This window comes from Anomaloglossus baeobatrachus, chromosome 10 (assembly GCF_048569485.1).
Source record: "Anomaloglossus baeobatrachus isolate aAnoBae1 chromosome 10, aAnoBae1.hap1, whole genome shotgun sequence".
NCBI classification, from domain to species: Eukaryota; Metazoa; Chordata; class Amphibia; order Anura; family Aromobatidae; genus Anomaloglossus; species Anomaloglossus baeobatrachus.
In genome coordinates, this window is record NC_134362.1 from 126,500,330 (window position 1) to 126,516,162 (window position 15,833).

At 49.0% G+C, this 15,833-nt stretch overlaps 1 protein-coding gene across 2 annotated transcripts in view; it reads left to right on the forward strand.

Moving 5' to 3' along the window:
* Positions 1–15,833, forward strand: part of EDC4 (enhancer of mRNA decapping 4) — a 948,906-nt gene that overhangs the window by 358,208 nt on the left and 574,865 nt on the right. For both annotated transcript variants that reach the window (XM_075325634.1, XM_075325635.1), the window contains one exon: positions 5,849–5,932. In XM_075325634.1, the coding sequence (XP_075181749.1) occupies positions 5,849–5,932 (84 nt within the window). The remainder of the gene's footprint in view (positions 1–5,848; positions 5,933–15,833) is intronic.

The window sequence follows — 15,833 nt, forward strand, 5'->3', positions numbered from 1 at the left end:
TCACCCCCGTGATGTGTGCTCCCTCCCTTGTCACCCCCGTGATGTGTGCTCCCTCCCCTGTCACCCCCGTGATGTGTGCTCCCTCCCCTGTCACCCCCGTGATGTGTGCTCCCTCCCCTGTCACCCCCGTGATGTGTGCTCCCTCCCCTGTCACCCCCGTGATGTGTGCTCCCTCCCCTGTCACCCCCGTGATGTGTGCTCCCTCCCCTGTCACCCCCGTGATGTGTGCTCCCTCCCCTGTCACCCCCGTGATGTGTGCTCCCTCCCCTGTCACCCCCGTGATGTGTGCTCCCTCCCCTGTCACCCCCGTGATGTGTGCTCCCTCCCCTGTCACCCCCGTGATGTGTGCTCCCTCCCCTGTCACCCCCGTGATGTGTGCTCCCTCCCCTGTCACCCCCGTGATGTGTGCTCCCTCCCCTGTCACCCCCGTGATGTGTGCTCCCTCCCCTGTCACCCCCGTGATGTGTGCTCCCTCCCCTGTCACCCCCGTGATGTGTGCTCCCTCCCCTGTCACCCCCGTGATGTGTGCTCCCTCCCCTGTCACCCCCGTGATGTGTGCTCCCTCCCCTGTCACCCCCGTGATGTGTGCTCCCTCCCCTGTCACCCCCGTGATGTGTGCTCCCTCCCCTGTCACCCCCGTGATGTGTGCTCCCTCCCCTGTCACCCCCGTGATCTGTGCTCCCTCACCTCTCACCCCCATGATCTGTGCTCTGCTCACCTGTCTCCCCCGTGATCTGCGCTGCGCTCCCTCTCCCACCTCTCACCCTCCCCGATCTGCTGCCTCCTTCATCTCCTGTGATCCTGCTGCCTAGATCCATCCTGTAAGGTAACTATCCCCAATCTCACCTCCCACTCCCCTTCCCTCCTATCCCCCCATCCCCCCTTCACCCCATCCTCTGTCGCTCCTGCATCCACTGCGCCCTGTCCCTTCCGCCCCCACCCTATCCCAGCCACCTCCACCCTATCCCAGCCGCCTCCGTCTCACAATCACAGATGCTCCCTTTTATATGCCGCTGCCTCCCCATCTGCCGCTCCCCCCATCTGCCACTGTTCTGATCCATCCTGTAAGTATTGTTTGTGGCTCTTTTCTAACTATCCCCAATCGCATCTCCCACTCCCCCTCCTCCTCCCCCACCTGCTTGCCGCCAAGTGCTGATCAGCTACGTGATTGGCTGATCAGGTACGTAATTGTTGCTCTATTTTTTGCTTTTTTTGTGCACCCCAAATAAAAAAAAACAAAAAAAAAACTTGAACAATTAGGTACCTGATCAGCAATCGTCCTGCAGTCGTACTCGACTTTGGACAGGACTTATTTTTTCCATCCCACCTAGTCCCCCCCCCCCCTTTTTTTGCAGAACATTCGGGCGTGCGCCCTGTTTTTTTTTTTTTTTGTTTTTTTTTTTTTTTATACCATGGGGGGTCTAGTTTCCAAAATGGGGTCACATGTGGGGGAGCTCCACTGTTTCGGCACCTCAGGGGGTCTCCAAACACAACATGGAATACGCTAATTATCCCAGACAATTTTGCGTTTGAAAAGTCAAATGACGCTCCTTGCATTCCGAGCCCTGCTGTGCGCCCAAACATTTGATTTCCACCACATATGAGGTATCTGTGTACTCAGAAGAAATTGCACAATACATTTTATGGTGCAATTTTTCCTGATAGCCTTGTGAAAAAAAAGCTACCTGGTTGAAGTAACAATTTTGTGGTTAAAAATTATTTTTTTTTATTTTCACGGCTCAACTCTATTAACTTTTGTGAAGCCCCCAGAGGATCAAAGTGCTCAATAAACATCTAGATAAATTCCATGAGGGGTCTAGTTTGCAAAATGGGGTCACATGTGGGGGCGCTCCACCACTGTTTCGGCACCTCAGGGGCTCTCCAAACGCAGCATGGTGCGGCTAATGAATCCAGCTAATTTTCTGTTCAAAAAGTCAAATGACGCTCCTTCCCTTCCGAGTCCTGCCGTGCACCCAAACAGTGGTTTTTCGCCACATATGAGGTATCTGCGTGCTCAGAAGAAATTGCCCAACAAATTTTGGGGGTTCATTTAATCCTGCTACCCTTGTGAAATGCAATATTTGAGGCTAAATTAACATTTTTGTTGCAAAAAGTAAAATGTTCATTTTTTCCTTCCACATTGCTTTAGTTACTGTGAAGCACCAGAAGGGTTAATAACCTTCTTGAATGTGGTTTTGAGTAGCTGGAGGGGTGCCGTTTTTGGAATGGTGTCACTCTTGGGTGTTTTGTGTCATGTAGACCTTTCAAAATCGCTTCAAATGTGATGTGGTCCCTAAAAAAAAAAAAAGTGGCTTTGTAAATTTTGTTGTAAAAATGAGAAATTGCTCATAAACTTTAAACCCCTATAACTTCCTTAATTTTATTTTTTTTTTCCCCAAAATTGTTCTGAGGTAAAGTAGACATGTGGGAAATGTTATTTATTAATTATTTTGTGTCATATGTCTCGTTGGTTTTAGAGCATAAAAATTCAAAGTTTGAAAATTTCAAAATTTTTGCGAAATTTCCGTTTTTTTCACAAAGAAACACAAAAAATATTTGCCTAAATTTACCACTAACATGAAGCCCAATATGGCACGAAAAAATAATCTCAGAATCACCGGGATCCGTTAAAGCGTTCCAGAGTTAAAACCTCATAAAGTGACACTGGTCAAAATTGCAAAAAATAGCCCGGTCTTTAGGGTCAAAATAGGCTTGGGGCTGAAGGGGTTAAGGTCAAAATTGGCTCAGGCACTAAGGGGATAATTATGGGGTATCTATGTTTGTGGGGATTGGGGGGTGTTAAAATGCTAACTCTCCAACTCACTCGTTATCCTTTATGGTGCCTCTTGTGTATGACTGATAGGTCTGTCCAGACATTACTACTCATGCACGCCACCAGTCTTTGGTTGCTTTCTGGTAAGATCTCCGTACAGGGTGGTTGGCAGAGGTTGGAGTTAGGCTACTTTCACACATCAGGTTTTTCCCACCAGGCACAATCCGGAAAAAAAACGGTTAAAACGGATCCGGTACCGCATCAGTTTTATCCCCATTGATTTGTATTGTCGCCGGATTGTGCCTGATGACCTTACGTTGCATTCGGCTTTTTCCGGATGCGGCTTAATTAATGAATGCGGTGAACGCATGGAACGTTTCATGCAATGTTTTTTGTCTCATAAAGAAAACCGCACAGCGCCGGGTGCGGCGCTGTGCGGCATGGTGCATAATGAAAGTCTATGCATGCCGAATCCGGTTGCATGCATCAAACGCCGGAAGGATGTACCGGATTCGGTTTTTACTTCTGAGCATGCCCAGAAGTGATTCTCTGACCTAAGAAAATCGGTGCGAGTGGAGTGCGATAAAACATCGCATTCCACTCGGACCAACTCTAGCCTGTGCGTCAGCACACATGAGCGATTATTTTCTCAGTCCTAATCAGACCGAGAAAACAATCGCAGCATGCTGCAACTGTAATGCGAGACTCCTTTCTCTCGCACCCGGTGTACCATGCTTGCAGAGCGAGAGTCGCAATAGCCAGCTACGGAGGAGAGAGGGAGATAAATCCCACCTTCTTTTCCTCCGTGTCAGCCCGCCCCTTCTGAGCCGGCCCGCCCCCCGCAGCTGTGGTCCGCTCGCAAAGGCTGACCGCAGACGCAGGGACACTAGCATGACACTTGGCTCCTGCTGTGCTGCCAGCACGAGCAGAGTGTCATGCGAGCATCGCAGTAGTGCTCTGTGTGGCCCCAGCCTCTCTCTCTCACACTCACTGACTCATTCACTCACTCTCACCCACTCACCGATCACTGGTGCGGTGCTGCATGGCTGTCACACTGCTGGCGGCTTCTCCTGATTTGAAAATGCCGGCCGGCCATTATTCAATCTCGTATTCACTGCTTTCCCCGCCCACCGACGCCTATGATTGGTTGCAGTCACACACCCCCACGCTGAGAGACAGCTGTCTCACTGCAACCAATCACAGCCACCAGTGGGCGGGTCTATATCTTGCAGTAAAATAAATAATAAAAAATGGCGTGCGGTCCCCCCCAATTTTGATACCAGCCAGGGTATAGCCACACGGCTGAAGGCTGGTATTCTCAGGATGGGGAGCTCCACGTTATGGGGAGCCCCCCAGCCTAACAATATCAGCCAGCAGCCTCCCGGAATTGCCGCATGCATTAGATACGATGGTCCCGGGGACTCTACCCGGCTCATCCCGAATAGCCCTGGTGCGGTGGCAATCGGGTTAATCATGGCAGGCGTCTATGAGACACCCCAATGATTAACCTGTAAGTGAAAGTAAATAAACACATACACCCAAAAAAATACTTTATTTGGAATAAAGGACAAAAAAAGCACCCTTTTTCACCATTTTATTAAAATCTCCAAACACCCCTCCAGGTCCGACGTAATCCGTAGAGGTCCCGCGACGCTTTCAGCTCTGCTACATGAAGCTGACAGGAGCTGTCCGTGGAACACCGCTGCTCTCTATCAGCTCCACGCAGCAACTGAGGGAGTCGCGCTGTCAGCGGTGACGTCACTGAGGTAGTGTCAGGGAGTGCGGTAATGATGATGCGTGCGGGAGTGCCGGTGTATGTGCAGTGATGGTGCGTGCGGGAGTGCCGGGGTGTGTGCGGGGATGATGCGTTCAGGAGTGCCGCGGTGTGTGCGGTGACTATGCGGGAGTGCCGGTGTATGTGCAGTGATGGTGCGTGCCGGGGTGTGTGCGGGGATGATGCGTGCAGGAGTGCCGGTGTATGTGCACAGTGATGGTGCGTGCGGGAGTGCCGATGTATGTGCGGGGATGATGCGTGCGGGAGTGCCGGTGTATGTGCGGTGATGATGCGTGCGGGAGTGCCGGGGTGTGTGCGGTGATGATGCATGCGGGAGTGCCGGGGTGTGTGCGGAGATGATGCATGCGGGAGTGCCGGGGTGTGTGGGGGATGATGCCTGCGGGAGTGCCGGCGTGTGTGCGGGGATGATGCGTGCGGGAGTGCCGGCGTGTGTGCGGGGATGATGCGTGCGGGAGTGCCGGCGTGTGTGCGGGGATGATGCGTGCGGGAGTGTCTGGGTATATGCGGGGATGATGCGTGCAGGAGTGACGGTGTATGTGCGGTGATGATGGGAGGGCCGGTGTATGTGCGGGGATGATGTGTGCGGGAGTTTCCAGTGTATGTGCAGTGATGGTGCGTGCTGGAGTGCCGGGGGGGGTGTGCGGGGATGATGCGTGCTGGAGTGCCTGCGTGTGCGGTGATGATGGAGTCTCTCCCTCTCTCTCAGCAAAAAAAAAAAAAATGGATCCGTTTTTTTCCGATCTGTCGCATCAGTTTTTACACACTCTGACACAAATCCGTTGCATCAGGCACAAACCGGATTGTGCCTGATTGCAAAAAACTGATGTGTGAAAATAGCTTTACCTGACAATGAAATGCCAGAGACAGAGACTTGGCAGAGAATAAAAAGTGAAGGGCTGAAAGTGCTATGACACTCCATATCAAACTTGGAGCTATTTTGCATATAGCTTCCATTTCGGATTTCTCAGTTATCGTTCGCGGTTTTCTACAGGATTTACTCGGAGGAAAAATTTCTAAAATTTTTCCCTAAATTTAAAAGTATGGCTGTATTGATGCTGTAGCCCTGTCAGAATAACTTTTAAAGAGCTCTGTTAATGGGTGTTGTTTTAAAGCTACATACATTATTCAGTTGGTCTGCTGATTTCTAATTGACAAACTATGGTATTTCCTTGGTATCATTAGCTTTCCCTTGCCCCATCCTATCCCCAAACCTAACCTTAGAATTATATCTTTCTTTCAACATAATGGTTGTAAATACTAAGATATTACAATTTCTTCAGGTGTCTTCATGAGTGGAAGCCTCATAATGGGAGCCCGGTGTCTTGTCTACTGTTTTGTGATAACCATAGGAAACAGGATCCTGAGTAAGTACTGTTAATAATGGGGGGGGGGTTCGTTTTTTTTTTTTTTTTTTTTATTCTTAATTTATCAAATAAATGTAAATGCCTGCATAACTAAATCATTTAACAGAATTGTCCCCTTTCAGAAAACTTTGTTATGAAACGAACAAAAAAAAAAAATAAATCTGTTTTATTTACTGTCCTGGGGTCTATTGCAGTCTCTGTTACATTGCTGTAGCCGATCACTGAGCTTAACGGCTCTACTGTCACTCCAGGGACTGGGAAATACCAAGCGACCGGGGAAAGGAAACCCTGTGTCTAGGGAAGGCGAAGATAGTGACTCCTGACAAAACCTACTGGTGGTCCCTGGGGTTCCTCACCACTCTAGATAGGTTCCGCACCGAGACGTATACCTAACCCTAGGTATCCCTAATGCTGGGCCCTAAATGGAGAATGGATGGGATGAGCTCTTCATCAACCCCACTAAACACTATAGAAGACACAAGGGGGACATGGGAAAAATGCATTAACTACTAATCCACAGATGACACAGGTAGAAGTTCAGCAAAGTTTTCAGCAGCAATACCACAGAGTACAAGCCACCTCCTTGCAACAAAGGCTTGAAAGAAATGAAAAATATCACCAGCACCAATCCAAGGAAGGAAGGGGTTTTAATGCACCAAGAGAATGCTGATGATCAGTAGCTAGGAGGAAGGCGAGCTCCCGCTGAGTCCAACAGGGGGAGAGATTAATCCAGCAGGAAAACTACCTATACCAATGAATATTGACAACAGGAACAGTGGAAGGTCAGGGAGCATTCTGCACAGCCAAACGCGTGACATCTGCCTTTGTTGGCTGCTTGGGCCGCTAAGCCTATGTGCCATGTAAAGCTCATGATCCCGCTGTACCCTTAATCACTTCTGTTTTGTGAGGTGAGCAGAGCGGTTGATCAGAGCAAACATGGATCTGCAGGAAAATCTTACCTTATTTTAATTAAAAAAAAACAAAAAACAAACAAAAAAGGGGGGGTTATCAAAATAAGGTAAGATATTTATTGCTGTTTTTTTCCAACTATACAATTTTTATTACATAGCAGAAGTACCCAGCCCACCTTTTATCTACCTCTGTATACAAGCATTATTAACCTATACAGATTGGTATACAGCATTACAGAATAGCATAAAAATGTTCCAGTTTAAAAGCATTATTATTATTTATTTATAGAGCACCATTGGTCTATAGCATTAAAGGTGGAAATAAATCAAACTAAACATCAGAGAAGTATCTGAAAAATGTGTTAGTCTATTGTCTGTTTCCAATTAAGGTTGTGCATCATTATGTACAAACTAGAAGGTGGCCCGATTCTAACGCATCGGGTATTCTAGAATTTGTGTAGTTACTGTATGATTTTTGTTATATATATGTATGTATGTATGTATGTATGTATTGTGACGACCTGGGCCCTGAACGTCTTGGGGCACGCGTCTGGCAGCGGGATCAAGACACACGAGCACTTTGTCTCTTAAACAATCTCGGTGATTTATTCACATTCTCATAAACCACGCAGTGTAACAGGTCACAGCCACTCTCCCGCAGGACAACGTCTCACGGTCTGTTTAAACTGCCGAATGTTCATACAGTTCGTTCTCTGGCATCAGCCAGTATAGTCCCCTTTCTGGGGTGTTACCTGCCAGTAGGTTTGCAGGCTGTCAGTCTGCCTCCATCCAGTCCAGGGAGACTCTCACACTGGGCTCACCATCCTGGCCCATGGACACGATCCAATTCCTCAAAGCCTCAGTGGATTCTGCAGCTCCCTGACATTTCAGAGCCCTCACTAGCTCTGTATGCACAGGATCTCCTGCACATGTGCTCCAACCAAGATGGCTCCCACCAGCACACGGAGATCATGTGACAAACGACAGCTCCATTAAATCCCATGAGACACACCTACGTATGGGAGGTATGTGGATGGTCAGTCCCGCCCATCACTTCTGACCATCCCATGAACCCAGCCCTGAATGTGTACAACAATCCTCATGGAACTACAAGTCCCAGAGAAACATTCCAGGTTCAGATCACAGAGGATTTCCCCCTCTGTGACACATACCAGCCATCTACCACATTGCATCCTTACATATCCCCCCCCTCTGTTCCAACTTGTAGGGTGGAACACTCGACAACCTACAGTGACCCTGAGACAGGGCATTAGGGAAACCATACCCTACCAGTCGAATGGGCCCTCTACGAAAACTTTGAGTTTCTGCTCCTGACCAACCATCTGCCACTGTCACCAAACCCTCCTCAGTGAACCCTCTTCTCAGACACGTCCGCCGGTCCGACATATCGTTCCATAACTGTCTCCAATGGTCAGTGTGGTAGTGAGACACCCCATCAGTCAAAACTACCGTGCTGCCTGACTCTGCGCTAACCAGTCCACTAGAGGGGCTCTTGTCCAGGTACCTCACAACCGAGCCGACAGGAGATCTCCCACAACTAGACCCTGCACACTCTCTGTTTGCCAATCTACTATGGCCTCTTCTCTCATGACGTCTTAGGTCACCTTTCCATCTCCGCCTTTTCCCACCACCACTTTTGGCTATGGACCAGTCACTCCCTCCATCTTTTCTTTTAGATTTTGTTTTAGAGGGCTTGGACCCTTCAGAGTCTGTGCCATAGCCTGATTTATACGTAGGTCTTCTATGACCTAGGCTCCTTTCCCTACAGGACCTACTTCCCTTGCCAGTGAAGGCAACACGTTTATCAGGTGGACCACACTTCTTCTCTGGGCCCTGGCCCGAAAGCGGTCGTGACCTCAAACTCACTTGACAAAGTGTCTCTGCAATCTTCTGTCTTTCAAGATCCATTTGCTTTAGTTCTTCCAGGTATCCCAGGCGGTATTCTAGGAGAACTCGTACGTTTTCAACACACTCCTTTGTTCCCGCCATGACACATGGAACCATACCAACTTCACAGGGTAACCTGGCTTTATGATAAACCTTAAGTCTTACTCTCGTCACACCGGATGTATCAACCATCTCCTGCATGACTCTTCCATTTCTGCCAATCAGTTTCTTGATAAGTTCTCTGGGCACTTGTGTGACCTCTTCCACAAAGTCAAACAGCCTTCGAGCTGTTTTCACTGCTTCTTCAGTTTTCCCATAGATTTGGAATGTTCCACTGTGCTCTTCTAATTCAATCGCTGTAATACCTGGAACCTTCCTGGCTTGCTGAATGTTACTTTTCAGCGCTCTTAATGCGAGCCCAATTAATGATTTCTTCACCACGACAACTTCGTGAAATTCTGCAGTGAGCTGCTTCATACACTCCAAGCGCCCGGTGTCTTCTTCCATCTATGCCGAGATGAGCCATTTCGTGCGAAGACACTGCAGGTGCATGTCACTCAGGATAGCCACTCGCTTCTTTGTGACATGACTGGCAGAGCACACCACCAACTGACAAGTCTCTGGGGCAAAGTACACTTCACAGGCCCCTACAGCCTTCTTAAACGTCTCATGCATCGACTTATGGGCACAGGCTTTTCTTAGGTCTTCGGGCACATCTACCATGCACTTAAAGAATGGACAGGTTTCTTGACCTTCAAGGAAATTAGACCATTCCTTTGGTCTCTTGCATCTATCTTTTTCTCTCATGCACGGCTCCACCTCTTGACTTACACACTCTTCCGGTTCAGCTCCAGCCTCAGAGCCTTTGGGTTTGCTATTGTTCTTAACCAAGACCATCTCTATGTCTTCCATCTTGGTCTTACCAGGCAGGTCACTCAGGCTATCAGTTCCTGATAAGACCTCTGGTCCAGACTTCACCTCATCAGAGACTCTTTTCACTTTTGCAGCACCAGCTGTTTCTTGGGTCTTCACTGCGTTACCTTCAACTTCCTCGCGGGTCTCTGCAGTGTCACCTTCAGTCCTCTTTTTTTCTGCAAGGGTGTCACACCCTTCAGCGTGGTACTCTGTTCCTCTTAGACCTTTGGCCCCGTTTTCACCCTTCATCACCCCAACACTGGGTAATTTACCGGTCTGCTCACCATGACCTCTATGGATTTGTACTTCACCAACTTTCTCCAGGATTCCTTGTCCTGTATTACCCTCTAGGATTTCACCTCCTACAGTGCTCTCGTCCGACAGACCTGCTGCTTCATGCTTGGAATCTATAGGAGACACCACCATTACTGCTTTGGTTGGCTCATTTTTTGACATTTCACCCGGCTGATGTCTGTCGTTACAATGTGTCAGTTCAGTTTCTGATACCTCTTTCTTGTGTAGGACATCGCTGTCTGACTCTACCTTAGCAGTTGCTACTGGCAACGTGTTTTCCTCGACCAGGTACTTCACTTTCTCTGCACCCTTAGACGGTATACCTTGCACGAGTTTTTGGCGCTTATTACGTCTCCGGCGTCTGGAGGAGGTTTTACCCTTCTCAATTGTCTGTACCTCACTGCACTCTCTTGTCCTTTTATAAGAGTCAGTGTCCATTCTGGAGTCATCGTCACTCCCCATGGCGTCCTGGGCTATCATGTCCCCACTTAACCAGATATCTGCCTCCCTTTCTGGAGCTACCCCGTTTTTAACCGTCACACTATTGGTTATTCCCTTAGTCCTTATGTCACTAAGTTGGGTCCGTCCATTTTCTTTGGTCACCCCTAACTTAGGACAGTCAATTTTAGAAGGTACTATCTCCTCCTTACCACACATCACTCCACAACCAGGACCCCGTTTCACCTCCCAATGTGTTAAGGTTTCCTTTGGGCTGTTCTGGCTCTTACACAAGCAACCGGATACGTCCCCCTGCTTCCACAAGTGCACAAATAATTTAGAGTCCCAACCTATAATAATTGGGTGCAGTAAATCTGAGACTACACCAACATCATGAGAACCACTGTCCCTGGCTGTCTTAATGACCACGCTGGATACCGGGTATTCTGTCTCATTATTGTGGATGCAGCCGACGTGGATCTTCCTTCCAGGAATCAAGTTGACATCAGAAGTGGCCCTCACCAGGGTCACCAAGCTCCTTGAGTCTACGACCCCTGTTACAGATTCCCCATCCACTTCCACGGAACACAGACGTGGCTTCTCGTCGGATGGGTGGTCTATACCGCAAACCGGACACTTGTGGCATGAACACTGTTGTCCCTGGCTACAGTCCATCTGCGCCACTTCACCCTTGGATTTGGGATGCTCTGCACCATTTTGGGGGACCACCGCTTTCTGGGACTCCTCCCCCTTATGGGCAACCACCCCTTTATGGGACTCCACCCCCTTGTGGGCAACCACCCCCTTATGGGCAACCACCCCCTTATGGGCAACCACCCCTTTATGGGCAACCACCCCCTTATGGGCTTTCTGTGGCTTCCTTGCAGTGTCCTTAGATCCCAGTTCACACCGTTCCCCTTTATCTCCCTGGGTACCCTGTGCCCGTACTGGCCCCAGAAGGGAACTCACAAACTGGTCCACTGCTGCCACATCTCTGCGTACTGACAGCTCCTGCTGTCCACACACAAGGAACTGGTACAGCTCCTCCATAACGTCCAGGCTTGCGGCTCCACTCATGGTCACTCAGCTTTCCCGGAACTTCGTGGACCCGCCGATCCACCGCAAGCTGCTTGAGTGCGCCGTCAGTTTTCGTGGACCCGCCGATCCACCGCAAACCGCTTCAAAAAATTTTTTTTTTCGTGGACCCGCCGATCCACAACAAGCAGTCCGTATTCACAGGAATATGTCCTAGGCCGTTGCCCTTAGCAACCAGGCTGTGTTGCCCCTAGCAACCAGGCCATATGCCCGCGTTCTCCACCATAATGTGACGACCTGGGCCCTGAACGTCTTGGGGCACGCGTCTGGCAGCGGGATCAAGACACACACGAGCACTTTGTCTCTTAAACAATCTCGGTGATTTATTCACATTCTCATAAACCGCGCAGTGTAACAGGTCACAGCCACTCTCCCGCAGGACAACGTCTCACTGTCTGTTTAAACTGCCGAATGTTCATACAGTTCGTTCTCTGGCATCAGCCAGTATAGTCCCCTTTCTGGGGTGTTACCTGCCAGTAGGTTTGCAGGCTGTCAGTCTGCCTCCATCCAGTCCAGGGAGACTCTCACACTGGGCTCACCATCCTGGCCCATGGACACGATCCAATTCCTCAAAGCCTCAGTGGATTCTGCAGCTCCCTGACATTTCAGAGCCCTCACTAGCTCTGTATGCACAGGATCTCCTGCACATGTGCTCCAACCAAGATGGCTCCCACCAGCACACGGAGATCATGTGACAAACGACAGCTCCATTAAATCCCATGAGACACACCTACGTATGGGAGGTATGTGGATGGTCAGTCCCGCCCATCACTTCTGACCATCCCATGAACCCAGCCCTGAATGTGTACAACAATTCTCATGGAACTACAAGTCCCAGAGAAACATTCCAGGTTCAGATCACAGAGGATTTCCCCCTCTGTGACACATACCGGCCATCTACCACATTGCATCCTTACAGTATGTATGTTGTCTGTAGTTGCCAAGTATTTGTGTAGTGCGCTGTAAATGTTCTGGGTGTTGGCTGGGTGGGGGTGTGAGAGAGCGGTGTTGTTTGTGTGTTGCGTTGTTTGTAGAGCGCTGTGTGTGTGGTGCTGTGTGTTGCGTTGTGTTGTTTGTGGAGCGCTGTGTATCTGCAGCATTGTGTGTGTGTGTGTGTGTGTGTGTGGTGCTGTATGTGTTGCACGGTTTGTGTGGGTGTGTGTGTTTTGGGGGGCGGTATGTTTTGTGCAGTGTCTTGGAGGTCTTGGGGCTCAGTTACATTGATCAATGCGATTGCTAAATATCTCCTTTTTCCTAATATTCATGGCAGGTATGCAATTCATTATTCACTGTTCAAATTAGCAAGTAGCATTTTTCATTGTATATTTCAATATTTTTCCATATGCTTGAGGCATTATACCATTATCTAAGTTTAATGTGCAGCCTTATCCTTGTATAGCATGTATTTTTTGGCCTGCACTCATAATATATATATATTAGTGCTCACTTCAGTTATCCTATTCAGTTATATGTTTTGTGCAGTGTGTCTGTGTGTTGGAGGAGTAGTCCTGGAGGGAGAGGAGTATAATAGTAGGAATAGTCCTGGGGGGAGAGGAGTATAATAGGAGGAGTAGACCTGGGAGGAGAGGAGGATAATAGGAGAAGTACTCCTGGGGAAGGAGGAGTATAATAGAAGTAGTAGTCCTGGAGGAGAGGTGTCTGATAGGTGGAGTAGTCCTGGGGGGAGGTGTATAGGTGCCCAATGTGTGTGGGAGGCGTGGCTGAGCGTGTGGGGGGCGTGGCCGAAGGGCAGAGTGTGGGGGTGTGGCCGAGGAGGGGCAGAGTGTGGGGGGTGTGGCCGAGCAGGGCAATGTGTGGGGGCGTGGCCGAGGGGCAGAGTGTGGGGGGCGTGGCCGAGCGGGGCAGAGGCCAAGTGGGGGCGTAGTCGATCGTGGGGGCGAGGCAAAGCGGTTTCCATAGTTACCTGATGTGTATCATTGTTATCAGTGTACGTGTGCCGGGAGTCGGGGTATGCTAGTAAGCATGGTACACATCAGGTAAGTATTCAAAGAGACAGTGCTGGGTCACTTGTTGGTCTCCTGCTGTGCAGCACGCATCAGCGTGTGACAGCGGGAGACCAACTATCTGAATGGGCAGGGAGCCGGCATACGCTGGTAACCATGCTACACAATATTACCCGATGTGTACCATGGTTACCAGCGTACCTCGCCCCCCGCATGCATGGGAGCCCACACCAGCGTACGCCGGCAACCCCAGCAATGCGAGGGTATGTGTCGGCTGGGTTGCCGGCGTACGCTGGTGTGGGCTCCCGGGGGTTCAGCACTCACCTGGGAGTCGGGGCTCCGTGTCTGTTCGGGGAATGCGTGCGGGGCCAGAGCTAGCGTGCAATGCATGAGGGGAGCGGGGCGTGGCCGAGTTGCCAATGTGTGCAGGGGGCCGGGGCGAGAGGCCAATCCGTGTGGGGGGGCGGAGCCTGGGCGAGCAGCCAATCCGTGCAGGGGGGACGGAGCCGAGGCGAGCGGCTAATGAGACGCTTGTCACGGTAACGACAGAATTTTGGAGACAGACAGACAGACTAAGGCAATTATATATATAGATATCTCATATCATACTAAATTTGGGTAAAATAAGTTGTTTAAGAACCAGACAACTGAACTGGAACCAAGCAATGCATAGACAGTATTGATAGACTGTGAAAGGCTCTCCATCTGTCCAAGATCTTCTAGTATTTATTTAAGACCTTTAATTTCCTATAAAATTCTCTCTTCTAAGTGTAGTAGCAGCAGCAGCTGCATTTTCTCAATAAATTCCCGTAGTCATGGGTGATGTGAGTTATCAAGCCAGTGTGCTGATATAATTTTCCTAATCTGATATATTGTCCTTTTTTTTTTTTTTTAAACCAACTTTTTATTTATTTTCTTGCAATGGTAAAATAGGGTGGAGAATGAAGAAAATAAGGGTCAACAAATCAAAATAGCAAATAAGTCTCTTCAATTTATCAACCAAATTTCTGTCACTGTCATCAAATTTGCTCCTTCCCCTTCTTCGTCAGTGTATATTTCCATTATTCAGTCTCCGTTACCCCCCTTCAGCCTTCCTTCATAACTTGTTACAAACATTACTTACAGGTAAAATATATCTTTGTACCGTGTTAGCCAGTATAGATAAAAAATTGTTTAAAAGAACCGAAGTCCTCAGTGGTTGATACCTTTTTAATGGCTAACTGAAAAGATGGTAATAATAGCAAGCTTTCGAGACTACTCAGGTCTCTTCATCAGGCATGGTATAACACAAAATCTGAAGAGTCACATATTTATACACAACAGGACATAGAATCGTGCAGTAAAGAAAAAAAAAAAAAAAACAAGTTACATGAAACAGAACTATCACTATGGCAGGGGGGCAAGCTGTTGTGGCCATAAATATTGCTGCAGTTTAGTGTGAAAGTTTTATTGTCCTCTGATTAGAGTCTGGTCCGGGCTGTGATGCGCTCGAATGGTCAGAGGAGCACATCTCTTAACTGATGGAAAAATTTGCAAATTGGGATTCTGATCTGGCTTATATATCCTGAGTCATATTGCAAAGGATTGTCGAAAATCCACTTGTGACTTTTAGGATCGCTACTTCCAATAGGTGGCGCTGTGCTAGAGTTTGTCTCCTTTACTGGAGAGACAATCTGATGGAAAAAGACATGAATCCATGAGACACATTCATTCCTGCTCTGAATGTGTCAAAGGTCATCATAAGTTTGTACTCCCATAGTCTCCTATCTCTCTGGGACTTGAAATTTCCTTTCAATACCAGCAATTTCATGTCCATGATGCTGTGGTCTGGGTTACAAAAATGTTTGGCCACGGGCACTGAATTTAACCCCTGTAGGTGTGGCTGGACCCCCCTTTCCCTTGTGATCCCGTTGGTCAGCTGGGCATCCCAATTAGTGGCTCACCTAGGGAATGGTGGAAAGAGGGGACTTGGGCACGACCCTTGCTTCCTTTAGGATTGGTCAGGTGGGCTCCACCCGTATGTCTGAAGCGGTGCCCTCCCCTCTTCCCCCCCAGTCCCCAAATGAAAACACAGACAGGCCTAGATGGGGTGAAAACAGGTCAGTCACAGTTTATTAAGTTCATAGGTAGAGAAGGGGCCTTCCATGTCATTACGAGCTCGTCGCCGCAACCTTCTCTGCGACCGACCGGCGTGCAGCCAACGAGCGGTTACGACCTTGGCCCCCCCTCCGCCTTTTTCCGCCACGGAGGATCATGTGTACCGCCTACACAAGACTCCGACCCCACCCATCACCTTCAGGGCCTGATCCACTCCGTCCTGTATCCCGGACAACAAAATGTCTTGACCAATGTCCGTAAGGTGCACTCCGTCTGCTC